We start from the raw sequence: 13,282 nt of genomic DNA, 5'->3' as shown, positions 1-13,282 counted from the left end.
CCACCTGCCAAGTGGTTTATCTGCCAATAACAGGAGAGGTCTGCTGGCCAGGTGCCCCTGACTCAGCCAGGCTAGTGAGGACCCCTAACAGCCCCCTAGCAGCCACCAATCAGCCTGAGACAGGGAAATACCTGGGGTGCCAGATGACCCCCCAGTAGTTTATGGTGGTTGATAACGTGTTGGGAGACCATGTCGTTCAGCACTACTCCCCTCGTGGCCTATACCAATCAGTTCAAATGAACCCCCTCTTGTAGTAACCAACCACCCTCCCCACCTTGTTCCCGCCAGGCACTGTGCTAATCATGTTTTAGAGTTGCTTTGTGATTTTCCCGCGGTGTGTGGTGATTTGCTAAGAGAGGCTATGATGTATGGGGGGGTCCCTGCCTTCCCCAAAGAGTGCATAAAACTGCTGCAAACCCTGGGCTCGGGGCCTCTCAGCGTCACCAGTTGCTGTGTGTGTGCGGAGGACAGAGCTAACTCCCAATAAACACCTCTTTGCTGCTTACATCGATCTTGGTCTCTGTTGGTCTTTTGGGGGTCCTGAATTCAAGCATAACACAGAGAACTCTGTGTTTCTTGGTCACACACAAAGAAAGTGGGGGGATAACAGCTACTATTCAACACAATCGACAGACTCCATGCAAGTCCCACTAAAATTCCAACATCCGTGTTTTTTTTTAAATATTTATTTTTCAGTTTTTTAGGTGGACGCAAAATCTTTATTTCATTTTTATGTGGTGCTGAGAATCGAACCCAGCGCCTCACGCATGGAAGGCGAGTGCGCTACCACTTGAGCCACATCCCCAGCCCAACATCCGTTTTTGTTCCTTTTATTTTTCACCAGTGGAAGAGCTGCTCCTAAAATTCCTGTGCAGTTGCAGAGGTCTCTGAACAGTCAAGACTCACTTTTTTTTTCTTTTCTTTCTTTTTTTTTTTTTGGTACCAGGGGTTGAATTCAGGAGCACTTAACCACGGAGCCACATCCTCAGTCCTTGTATTTTATTTAGAGACAGGGTCTTGCCAAGTTGCTTACCGCCTTGCTAAAGTGCTGAGGCTGGCTTTGAACTCTTGATCCTCCTGCCTCAGCCTCCGTCGCCACTGTGATTACTGGCGTGCGTCATCGCACCGGGCTACAGTTTTTTGATCTCCTGGTGTTTTAGGCAGTCTTTGCTGCCATGACCAAACTCTGACAAGAACAGTTTTAAGGAGGAAAAGCTTATTTGGGGGCTCATGGTTTCAGAGGTGTCAGTCCGTGGAAGGTTGGCTCCACTTCTCAGGGCCGAGGTGAGGCCAAACCTCTTGGAAGAAGAGCATGGGGGAGGCAAGCAGCTCAGGACCTGGTAATCAGGAAGCAGAGACCAGGGTCAAAATATAAACCCCAAAGGCACGTCCCAGTGACCGCCTCCTCTGGTCACACCGTGTCTGCCTGCAGTCTCCACCAGGCAATCTCCACGGGGCATGACTGCTCTGATTAGGTTAAGGTTCTCATAGCCTCATCATGTCACCTGTAACCCTTCTCACATCGTCTCACAGATGAGCTTTGGGGGACACCCACGTCTAAGCCATAACACAAGGTCACAGCCACACTGTCCTGCAGGACCCAGACCCAGGGCCCGCAGAGCCAGCACGTCCGCGCCTTCACTCTGAGAGCCACGGTCACTCCATGGGCGGAGATCTGGTCAACAAACAGTGCTGGGGCCAACCACAGGTCCACGTGGGAGGAACAGGGTGCACCCCACCTCACCCCCGTGCAAAATTCTACCCCACAGGGATCAAACACCTGAACTTGAGAGCTAACACAATGACCTCTTAATGGAAAATACAGGTGCAAACCTTCATGACCTCAAATTAGGCAATGGATCTTCCAAAAGAATGAGAGGTCAAAGAAAAGAAAAAACAAAAACAAAACAAAAAAAAAATCAGCTCAATTGACCTGCATCAGCATAAAAACTTTGATGAACCGGGGATGTAGCTCAGTGGTAGAGTGCTTGCCTCGCACGCGGGAGGCACTGGGTTCAATCCTCGTAAAAATAAAATAAAGGTACTGGGTCCATCTACAACTAAAAAAATATTAAAAACAACAACAACACCAACACTTTGATGCATTAGCCAGGTGCAGTGGTGCACGCCCATAATCCCAGTAGCCTGGGAGGATGAGGCAGGAGGATGCCGAGTTTGAAGCCAGCCTCAGCAACGTGGTGAGGCCCTGAGTCACTGAGTGAAACCCTATCTCAAAATAAGAAATAAAGGGCTGGGGATGTGGCTCGAGCGGTAGCGCGCTCACCTGGCATGCGTGTGGCCCGGGCTCGATCCCATCCTCAGTACCACACACAGACAAAGAAGTTGTGTCTGACTCTCAGCAAAAAAAAGAGCAACACCCCCAGGGCAGAGCAGCTCTGGGGTTCAGAATGCTTCTTCCTGGCTAAGCAGCCCAGCCATAACTCAGTGTGGACACACTGTCCAGGGCTGTGAACCTGGTGATGCTGAAGTCCATGATGCTTTTGTTCTAGGTGATCTGGTACGCGGAGGAGATGACGGTGGCTGGTCTTGTTCACAGACCCCACGCTCCACCTAGAAAGGGTCTCTTCTGCTCTGCCTCAGGGCCTACCCTGGGCAGAACTATCGCTGCTGGGAAAGGGGGTGTGATAACAAGCAGCGTGGGCCCAGCACATTTCCACTGTGGAAAGGAAGCCGGAGCCCTGCCTGCCTGACAAAGGAACCCACCAGCATGGAGATTTGGGGTGTGTCCAGCAGGTGGCGACGTGGTCAGAAAGATGTAGCAACACCCCAAAGACCACCTCCCTTGCCCCCAATACCCGAGCAGAGGCATATGATCCAAGGTAATTTCCTTTCCTTTTCTTTTTCTTTTCTTTTTTTTGTAGTACTGGAATTGTACTCCGCGGTGCTCAACACCTGGGTTACATCTCCAGCCCTTTTTATTTTTTGATCTTGTTAAGTTGATCAGGCTGGACTTGAACTCGCTGTCCTCCTGCTTTGGCCTCCCGAGTTGCTGGGGTGATAGGTGTGGCCACTGCACCCAGCTTCAAGACAATTTTTGCAGCAAAAATGAAAACAAACCTCATCAATCAATAGAAAACTGCCCCGAAAAACAGCAGGTACCCAGTCCCCTCCACAGGCCTCCAGGGCACATGAGGGACCGGCCTGGGTAATGGACGGGCTGTCCTGGGCTCCCAGGGGAGCAGCGTTCGACCGGCAGCAGTCACATGCAAGTCCTGCTCAGTGACGAGGAGAGCCTGAGAGGAGCTGAGAAGCCAGACACCTTGGAGGGGTCCAGTCAGGTTCCTCCTGAGCTGGCAGGAGCCCAGGGAGCAAGCCCAGACTGCAGAGAGGGCACCCAGACTCCAGAGGCGGGAGGCCGGAGGACGGGGTGAGGCATGGGGGGACCAGGCAGGGAGGAGGGAGGCAGAGGCCTGGTCTCTGGGCTCATCCCCAGGAGGAATTCCTGTCCTCTCCTCTGTCTTCCTGTCAAGCCCCGACCGTGAGGCATGCCCGACTGTGCCGCATGCCCGACTGTGTCGACGTGCCCGACTGTGTCGACGTGCCCGACTGTGCCGCATCGCATGCCTGACTGTGTCGACGTGCCCGACTGTGTCAGCAAGCCCGACTGTGTCAGCATGCCCGACTGTGTCAGCATGCCCGACTGTGTCAGCATGCCCGACTGTGTCAGCAAGCCCGACTGTGCGGCGTGCCGGACTGTGTCAGCAAGCCCGACTGTGCCGCATCGCATGCCTGACTGTGTCGACATGCCTGACTGTGTCGACGTGCCCGTCTGTGTCAGCAAGGCCGACTGTGTCAGCATGCCCGACTGTGTCAGCATGCCCGACTGTGTCGACGTGCCCGACTGTGTCAGCATGCCCGACTGTGTCGACAAGCCCGACTGTGCGACGTGCCCGACTGTGTCAGCATGCCCGACTGTGTCAGCATGCCCGACTGTGTCAGCATGCCCGACTGTGCCGCATGCCCGACTGTGTCAGCAAGCCCGACTGTGTCAGCATGCCCGACTGTGCCGCATGCCCGACTGTGTCAGCAAGCCCGACTGTGTCAGCAAGCCCAACCGTGTCGACGTGCCCGACTGTGCAGCGTGCCCGACTGTGCGGCATGCCCGACTGTGCCGCATGCCCGTCTGTGTCAGCAAGCCCAACCGTGTCGACATGCCCGACTGTGCAGCGTGCCCAACTGTGCAGCGTGCCCGACTGTGCAGCGTGCCCAACTGTGCGGCATGCCCGACTGTGCTGCATGCCCGACTGTGTCAGCATGCCAGGCAGCTGATCTGCACCTTCATCCACTGGACAGGAGACCTAGGGTCGGGCTGCAGCTGTCGGGCTGCCCAACAGAGGAGCCAGAGACCCAGGGACAGACAGAAGCTGGGGACAGGAGGGACAGAACAGCAGTCCAGGACTGAGGTGGACAGAGCTTCCTGTCACCAGGAGCAGCCGCCCTGAAGTACCCCCAGGGAGTGATGCCCACAGACAGCCCCCGATAGGGATGGTGTGAACAGAGACAGACCCAGCTCCATTTAGACAGGGCCATCGGCAGAACTCTCTGCCCAGCACTCCTCACAGAGGCCGGCAGAAGAGCGTGAGCACAGGACAGCACTACGGGGTGGGTTTGGGGTGATGGCTCCCACCCTTGGAAGTCCTCCTGCCCCCCACCCTTAGCGCCAGAAGAGACCCACGACACACGGCTGGAGAAGAGGGACCCCATGTCTGCCTCAGTCCTGGCTCCTGAGGGCTCACACTGTTCTCCTGCAGTGGTCACCAGGGGCTGGAGGCTAGCCCTTCCTGGTTGACCTGACACGGGAAGAGCTGCTCAAGACTCAGGAGAGCTGGGGCACAGGTCAGTGTTGCCACGGAGTCCTTCCCCCAGGGCCTGAAGAGCAGATGTGACTACATGCGCTGCAGGAGCCAGAACAAGTCTGAGTAGACGGGAGTCCTTCAGGGACCTGGAGCAGGTGGACAACGGCCAGCCAGCTGCACCCTGTCCTGCCTTCCTGCTGGGCCTTGGCTGCCACAGGCTCCACTGATCCCCGGGCCGAGGGCCTGGCCGGGGAGCACACATGGGGTCCCCTTGGCTGGACACTCCGCTCAGTTAAGTGGAGGGTGGGCAAAAGCCGACTCCTTGTCTCGTCCACGTGGGGAGAGGCCCCGGGAAGGAGCAGCCCTGCAGACCCGCCCAGCCAGCCCCGCAGGGCAGAGGCACTGCTGTCCGGACTCAGCCTGGTGGGCTTGTGAGGACCTCTCCCTGTAAAACACCAGGTGCACAGGCAGGCGAGGAGGCCCTGGCCAGGAGTCTCCAAGGACGACACAAGGTCAAGCTGTGGGTCACTGGAACGGCAAGTTCTCAGCCCCCTAACTTGGTCCTCCCACCTCCCACCCCTGGGGCTCTCCACAGCCACAGCGACTCCGCACAGGACATGGCCTCTCAGATGGCCAGCTGACCGCCCTGCTCAGAACCGCCAACTTTGGGAAAGCACTGGAGGCCAACTCACACCCTGAGCTCCAGCCTAGCTGCCCCTGGCCACCCACCAGGAACAAGACCAGCTTTGTCCTGAGCGCGGCTCTGCGCTGGCCCTGCGGCCTCCCTCTGTCCAGCAGGGGGTCCCAGCAGGGAGTCCTGCTCCTGGCACAGGGTGCCCCCACCCTGACCCTCGCCCTGTGTCTCATCCTTCTGATGGACAGGACAGCGTGAGAACTGCAGAGCACTCCCTCCACAGGGAGTGACGCCCTGGGTGGGACCTGGCTCTACTGCCTGAGGACCCTCTGAGCATGTCTCCCTCTCCACACCAGGGGACACCAGGGGGCTGGTTCAGCCGTGGTCAGGTGGTCCTGTGGGCCCAGCTGCTACCCCTCATACTGCCACCCCCCCTTGTCTGAACTAGGGAGTCAAAGGAGTGGGGTTCCTGTGTCCCAGGAGCCCTCAGGCACAGGCTTCTCCCCTAGATGAGAAGTGTCCATGCACCCAAAGCCCACAAAGCACGGTACTCCCACCCACCTGGATTGGATGGGGCCCTTGGAGATCTACAGTCCTTGGAGCTGGGCAGGCTGGGCTTCCTCCAGGGGACTGAGGTAGTCAACTATCCATCACTATAACAAGATACTGAGACAATCAAGTTATAAAGAGAAAAGGGTTGTGCTGGTTCAGTTTTAGAGGTGGCCCCATGGCTTGGGGCCTCTGGTGAGGCAGCACATCACGCAGGGTAGCGTGAAGCTGCTAACCTCGAGGCCAAGACATAAAACAGAGAACAGGGCTCCAGGGCCCCAACATGCCTTCAAGGGCACACCTCCCCCTAAGACTCCCAGGTGCTGGGCTGTGGCTCAGTGGTAAAGTGCCCCTGGGTTCAATCTTTGGTGCAAAAAAGCCTCCCACTAGCCCCACCTCTTAAAGCCCTACCCTGGGGACCATGCCTTTGGGGGACTTCCACACCCACATGGCAGCAGGCCGGGGAGTCAAAGGTCTCCATCCCTCACTGGAGAGCCGGTGAGAAGGGCACCTCCGCCCGCCATGCCCTGGGGCAGGTCCGCGGGCTGCACTCTCAGCTGCATCACACTGTGCATGTGTCACCTGCTTTGGCCTGGCAGGCAGGGCAGGGGGACCCTGGAGGAGCCACAAGGGTGCGTGGGCCACAGCACCTCTGGTTCAGGGTGGGGGGTGAGGAGCCTGCAGGTGCTGGCCCAGGCCCTGAAGGAGCCCTGGAGGGACACCATCCACAGGAAGCCCAGGCTTTGTCTGCACCTCAGGTCAACGCTGCCCAGTGCCCAGAGCCCAAGGGCTAGTGAGAAGGGAGCAGCCTCTCCACAGGCCACTGTCCTTCTGGTGCGGCACCCAGGCAGAACAGCTTTCCTTCCCCAGGGGCTCTGGCCCTCTGGGATCTTGGTCAGAGACCAGTGGGGGCTTGAGAGGACCACACATCCTGGGAAGGGCAAGAGAGTGTCTCCCGGAGGCACAGGACAGGTTCGGGGACTGGAGCAGGGTGGCTGCTGTGAGCCTGTCCGCCAGGACATTGCTGCCTCCCGCCTGGCCTGGGCCATGGGGCACAGGGAGTGGGCAGCTGCAGCCCTGTAGCACTGAGGTTCTTTTCAGACAATCCAGGCACCGAGGCCCCTCCCCTGGCCCCTGTGGCTTGACATGCACCATGTCCCTCCAGATCTACGCCAACTGCAAGGCTTTCTTGAAGTCCTGGCTGGAAGGGCCACCTGGTCGGGTAGCCCCTAGTCTCCACTGTCCCTGCACACAGGTGCACCTTCCCGGGAGCTGGGCAGGGGACAAGGAGGGTCCCTAGAGAGCACCTGCCTAGAGGCCAGGCAGCTTCCTGGCCAAAGGGAGGTTGAGCCCTGCTCCGGGGTCTCTGGCAGCCCTGACCGAGGTTTTCCGTGAGCCCCGGTGGCCCAGAGCTGTCCCTGAAGTAGCTGGTGTACCCTGGTCAGAGTCACTGATGGATGTCCCCTCCCAGGACAAGGGTGGGGACTGTGGGTACTCACACGCTGTGGCAGAGGGACAAAGACTGCAGAGGCTTCCAGGGACACCCTGTCCAGAGTCTGTTGGAAGCCCCCAAGAGGCAGAGCACCTGACTGACGCTCATGTTTCCCATGCCTTCTGTTGACAGTGACTGATTCTGTTCATGGTCACAAAAAAACTCCCCATTGGAAAAATATTTTTAAACATTTTTAAAAATATATTTTTATTTAGTTGTAGATGGACACAGTGGCTTTATTTTATGCATTTATTTTTATGGGGTGCTGAGGATTGAACCCAGTGCCTCGCACATTCTGAGCTAAGTGTGTGTCCACAGCCTGTAGCTGGAGGCCTAGGCCAGAAACTGTAGGGCCTGTACTCAAGGGCACCGTGGGAGCCAGCATTCACAGTGGCCAGAAGGCCAGAGCTTCAGCGTTAGCACAGCAGGGGCTCACTGGATCCCATGGGTTAAAGTCCAGGACGTGGCTTGCTTCAGTGAGGTGGATCCAGGGCCCGAAGCAAGTAGGCAGACTAGGTTCCTTACCTGCCCGAGAGTTGGCTTCCTTCTGAGACAGGCTGATTTTCCCGAGAGGTCTTTGGGGCCACGACGCTAGCAGTGGGGCAATCCAACCCTGGCAGGGCAACCACCTCCTTCCCATGAGCTTCAGCAAAGAGGTTGACGTTAAGGTGCTGGGTCACCTCCCAACTCCTGGGCAGGAAAGGATCGCTCCACCCAAGCCCCCATGACGGACCAAGAACGGAGAAAGGGGCCTCACAGGAAGTGGAGGCAGCGCTACCACAGGTGGGACTGATCTCAGGGGTGAAGTTCTGGGAGACTCTGCTTCAGCTTGGCTGGTCTCTGCTCCTCCACTGCCGCGCCCGGGCTCAGCAGGTTAACAGCCTGGGCTCCATGGTCACCTCCCCAATCTCCTTCCTTCTGGCTTTCAATGGGACTGCCCAGGAAGCTGGCTCCAGCCAGTAGGGCCACCTGTTCCACCCACCCTTGGGGCTGTGCTCTCTGCCCATAGGGGAGGGCTCTGTGATGACTGGTGGGCAGTGCCTTAAAGGTGACCGCCTGGGCAGGACACCTTGAACAGAGGCACTGACAGAGCTCCTGAAAATGGCCAGAGCACCAGCTGACCCTGCAGGCTATGCCTGGGTGAGAGACCCTCCAGACCCTTGCAGAGTAAAGGCTGGGATAGCCTCCGCAGGACTTAAGAGGGTCCCCAGCCCCCAAAACCACCCTGGGGCCTTGCTGGCCACTGGAAAGGGCAGCTGCAGAGGTGGACAGAGGCAGAAGTGGTGTCGGCTGTGCAGTGCAGTCTGGGGAGGCTTCTCAGGGTCTCTGGAGACAGCACTGCTCCACCAGATTTGCAAAGGATTTGCTTCACTGTCCCAGAAACGTTGGTGGGAGGCAGGACTCACTGCACCTGCTGGATTCTACTGCAACCTAAAGATCTTCCCATGGGCTGCATGGCACAGCCTTCCCCCACCTGGTCCTCTCTTTGACCCAAAATGACAAGATGCCATGGACAGAGCATGTGTCCAGACAGGGAGAGAGTAGAGCCTGCAACCCAGTGAGGAGAGGGCAGCCTTCCCTCCACTGGGGGCAGCTGGCAAGGAGCTGCCCTGGCCAGAAGCTCTGCACTGCAGCGCCCAGCCCCAGCACAGGTTAAGCATGGTCAAGACAGACACCCACAGGCCTCCAACTGGCCTTGGTGGGTATCCACTCAGCTGGCCCTGCAGCATGGCCAAGAGCTTGATCTGAGTGTACCATGCCTCTGCTTCCTGGAGTGGGCTGGAGGTTGGCCACCCAGGTATCTTAGGGCCAGAGATGGCACCACACCATGTCACCTATGCCTGAGCCTGTGGTGCCTCAGGCTTCTACCTGTGAGCAGGCTAGCCAGAGCCCTGGGGGTCTGGAAGCAAGGACTCAGGGAGTTTCCGAGGTCACCCTCACTTTCTGCTTCCCTGTGAAGCTGGTATCTCCCCGAAAAGCTGAGGGCCAGCCAGAGCCACGGCTTGGCCTTCTGAGGGATAGGCAGAAGCAAGGAGTGCCTCTCCCAATGCTTCTGCCCCCCAAGCTCCCTCACCAGGTACAAAGGCCTCACCAGCTGCCTGGTGTTGGGTGGGGGTACCCCAGACTAGGGGAGGAGGTGCACTGACTGGGCAAGGGACTCCTGGCCCTTCACCTCAGGCTGTAGCAGAACCTCTTAATTCTGGTGCTGACCTGGGTTTTCAAGGTGACCAGGAGTGGCGCCAAGGAGAGGGCTCTATGGGTGTGTGGGGGAACATGGCTATCCAGAGATCTATAGTGCAGGGTCCTCAGGAAGGGACCCTAAGGGTGCTGAGGTTAGTCCCCCTCCCCTCCCCCTGAGATGCCTACCAGGCGGCGCACTGGATGGGCTTGTGTGCCTTGTTCCCTTTGTACAGCCCTGGATCTTCATGAGCCACCAGCAGGGCTCTCCCAAGGGGTTAGCTACAGAGGGTCCCTTCTGTAGCTGCACTTTTAAGGTGTGCGGAATTAATGAAGTTTGCACTAACGAAGCCTCACCTCAGGCTTTCCTGTAGTGTGGAGCTCTATTCCAAAGTTGCCGGAGCCCTGGGCGAAGGAACGTTGGGTCCTCACCCACGCGACCTAGGAGGCGGGACCCTCATTTTGCCGGTCCCCACCATGAGTTCAGGACCTGGGGTCCAGCCACTACGTATCCCCTCCGAAATGCACAGAGTCCCTGACGGCCTGTCAAGGGAAGCTGCAGAGATGCACGCCTCTGGACCACAGCCAGCGGAAAGGGGGGTCCAGCCCGCAGTCCAGACCCGGCCCGCCGCGCCCCGCAACCCGCCGCGCCCCCTGCAGCGGCAGACCCGCCCTCCCGCGCCCGCGGGCCGCGGCCCGGCGAGGGTTAAGGGGGGCGTGGCGTGGGGCGCCCCGCCTCCGCCGCCGGGTCCGAGCGCGCACAGGGCGCGGGGGCGGGTCGGAGCGGGCGGCAGCGGAGGGCGCGGCGCCGGGCGAGTGCGGGCAGCGGCGGCAGCAGCAGCAGCAGCGGCGGTGGCGGCGCGGCCCGCGTGACCCACCGCCGCGCCCCGTGCGCCCGCGAGCCCGCGCTCCGCCGCGCCGGCCCAGCCGCAGGATGCGCGCCCCGCCGCTGCTGCTGCTGCTGGCCGCCTGCGCGCCGCCGCCCGGCGCCGCGGCCGCCCCGACCCCGCCAGGCTGGGAACCGGCCCCCGATGCGCCCTGGTGCCCCTACAAGGTGCTGCCCGAGGGCCCCGAGGCGGGCGGCGGGCGCCTGTGCTTCCGCAGCCCCGCACGCGGCTTCCGCTGCCAGGCGCCCAGCTGTGTGGCGCTCTCCTCGGCCGGCCGCTCGCTGCGCGCGAACGTCCTGCGCAACCGCAGCGTGCTGCTGCAGTGGCGCCTGGCGCCGGCCGAGGCGCGCCGCGTGCGCGCTTTCGCGCTCAACTGCTCGTGGCGCGGCACCTACATGCGCTTCCCCTGCGATCGCGTGCTGCTCGGCGCCTCCTGCCGCGACTACCTGCTGCCGGACGTGCACGACAGCGTGCACTACCGCCTGTGCCTGCAGCCGCTGCCGCTGCGCGCCGAACCCGCCTCCGCCGCCGCACCGGAGCCCGCCGAGTGCGTGGAGTTCACTGCCGAGCCGGCCGCCATGCAGGAGATCGTGGTGGCCATGACGGCGGTGGGCGGCTCCATCTGCGTCATGCTTGTGGTCATCTGCCTGCTGGTGGCCTACATCACCGAGAACCTCATGCACCCGCCTGTCAGGCGCCCCGGCCTGCGCAGGCAGGCCTGAAGCGCAAGGCGGTCTGCCCATCTGGGCACAGCCTGCCCAAGTACGCCTGAGACCCCAGGCCCTACGTCTGCTCCCGTCCCTCCTCCTCATTCCCGCTCCCTCTTTAAGATCCCCACGGAGGGCCTGATGGAGACGAATAGGGAACCAGCCGGTCCACACAGGTATCTTTGCATCGTCACAAGACCTTCTCAGTCGGGCGTCTGCTTTCCAGACTCTGACTCCGAACTGGCCCTTGGGCCTGGGATGGGGTGCCAGCTGCATCCAGGTCTCTAGGCTTTCCAGAGGCCTTTACCAGGGGGCCCAGGACATATAGCCCCTTCCAGCAAGAGCCAGTGGCACCTGGGATCATCACCCTGAACCTCCATCCTCTGCCAAGTCGTCGAAGACAGGCCATGGTCATTGCTTGGTCGCTTTGTGCTTTACAGGTTGGGGGAGTGGCCCCTTGGAGCCCGTGTTCCCCCCTGCCCTACCCCAATGGGCTTAGGTTAGCTTTGTGCCTTAGTTCCTCAGGCCCACCGCAGGAGCCAGCCATCACCCCACTGCTGTCCAGGGGGTCTGTGGCTCTGAGACTGGCTGGCTTTGCATGCTTCTGGCCAGAGTCCCCCTGGGAACACCCCCTTCAAGCTTTGCGGAAGGCCTGGGGCAAGGGTAATCAGGCCTCTTAGTGTCTTCTGTGGGTCTGACCAGCCAAGAGCCACGATGTAGCCCAGCAGGCCAGGCCCAGCATCGGGTTGCTGCGTCCAGGGGTGAGTGTCCTCTAGGTGCGGGAGGCTGGTGATTCCCCAGGGCCAGGCCCCCTTTCCTTCTATGTGTACTGCCTCTGGTTAGGACTTTCTGTGCGGAGTGAGGGCAGGTGGTTGGAAGGATGGCATTGGACCCCAAGGGCAGAAGGAGAGCTGCCAGCCTAGCCCAGCCGGATCTGCCACAGTGGTCTGGATCCTAAGCCTCAGTCAATCCAGGAGACCTCAGTGGCCACAGTGTGACCAGCTGCAGTGTACTCCCAACTCTTTTCATGATTGGGGGTTGAGAGTCCAGGATCTGACCCCCCCAGTAATGCTGCCCATCCACCCACCATGGACAGAGGCTGGGCTTACCCACCTCCTGGCAGATCTGAGCTCCTGGCTGAGGTCACTCAGCCACCTGGTGATGTTGGCACCCATGGGAGGGTGGCACTGCCTGGCTCTCCATGAGCCCCTGGCTCTTATCACCTGGACTTGACCCTTGCACCTCCTGGCCACTATGGCTAATTATCTTCCTACCCCAGGGACCACCAGCAACCATGGGCCCTGGCTGGTGCCCCTGCAGCACCCCACACCCTACCTCTGTCTACGCTCTGCCCACACCCCGCATGGCGCTGGTCAGGTTCCAACCTGGCGCCAATGTCTAAATGTCCATCATTCTCAGACCAAAAATACTGTCTTGTGTGTTTATTTGAGATGGGGAGGGAAGTGGGGGTGGGAAGGCTGAGACCTCTCCAAGGTCTTTTAGCATCAGTCTGGTGGCAGCTTCAAACCCTTTTCCTGCCTGAGGCTGGGCCCCAGGCAGGGTGCACAAGCATGCTGAGGGCTGTCACAGCAGGAGGACAGGCATCCCACAGCCTGTCCTCCCCTGCTCCCCAGACCTTGGGAAAACAGGCTGGCCAGCTGTGTTGAGCGGGGGAGGGGAGGTAGCACCAGCTGTAGTTAGAAATAGCAGGTCTCACGGGTGACCCACTTGAGCTGTGCCAAGCAGCAATTAGGTGCTCTCCTCAGCGGGGCCTCCCTGTTCTGTGCTGGAGCTGGGGTGGGGCAGTGTGAAGGCAGAGGAGGGGCCTGCACAGCCCTTCCCGGTCTGGACTGTCCTTGAGCCACATTGCTGCTGGAGGAGAGGCTGAGCTCTGCAGAGTGACTCATCCCCAGGGGCCGATGCAGCAAAGTGTCTAGACAGCCTAGCAGAAGTGGGAGGGGGTTCTGGAGAGCTGCCTGCTATCTTGGCTCCCTGGGGCCCAAGCCACCTTCAGCCAC

At 59.8% G+C, this 13,282-nt stretch overlaps 1 protein-coding gene across 1 annotated transcript; it reads left to right on the top strand.

Moving 5' to 3' along the window:
• The first annotated feature begins 10,589 nt into the window (after positions 1–10,589).
• Positions 10,590–12,691, top strand: Fndc10 (fibronectin type III domain containing 10). The gene has a single exon (XM_005339290.5). The coding sequence runs from the start codon at positions 10,605–10,607 to the stop codon at positions 11,277–11,279; it is 675 nt and encodes a 224-aa protein (XP_005339347.2). The 5' UTR covers positions 10,590–10,604; the 3' UTR covers positions 11,280–12,691.
• The last annotated feature ends 591 nt before the right edge of the window (positions 12,692–13,282 follow it).

This window comes from Ictidomys tridecemlineatus, chromosome 11 (assembly GCF_052094955.1).
Source record: "Ictidomys tridecemlineatus isolate mIctTri1 chromosome 11, mIctTri1.hap1, whole genome shotgun sequence".
NCBI classification, from domain to species: domain Eukaryota; kingdom Metazoa; phylum Chordata; class Mammalia; order Rodentia; family Sciuridae; genus Ictidomys; species Ictidomys tridecemlineatus.
This window is presented reverse-complemented; position numbering and strand designations above follow the sequence as displayed.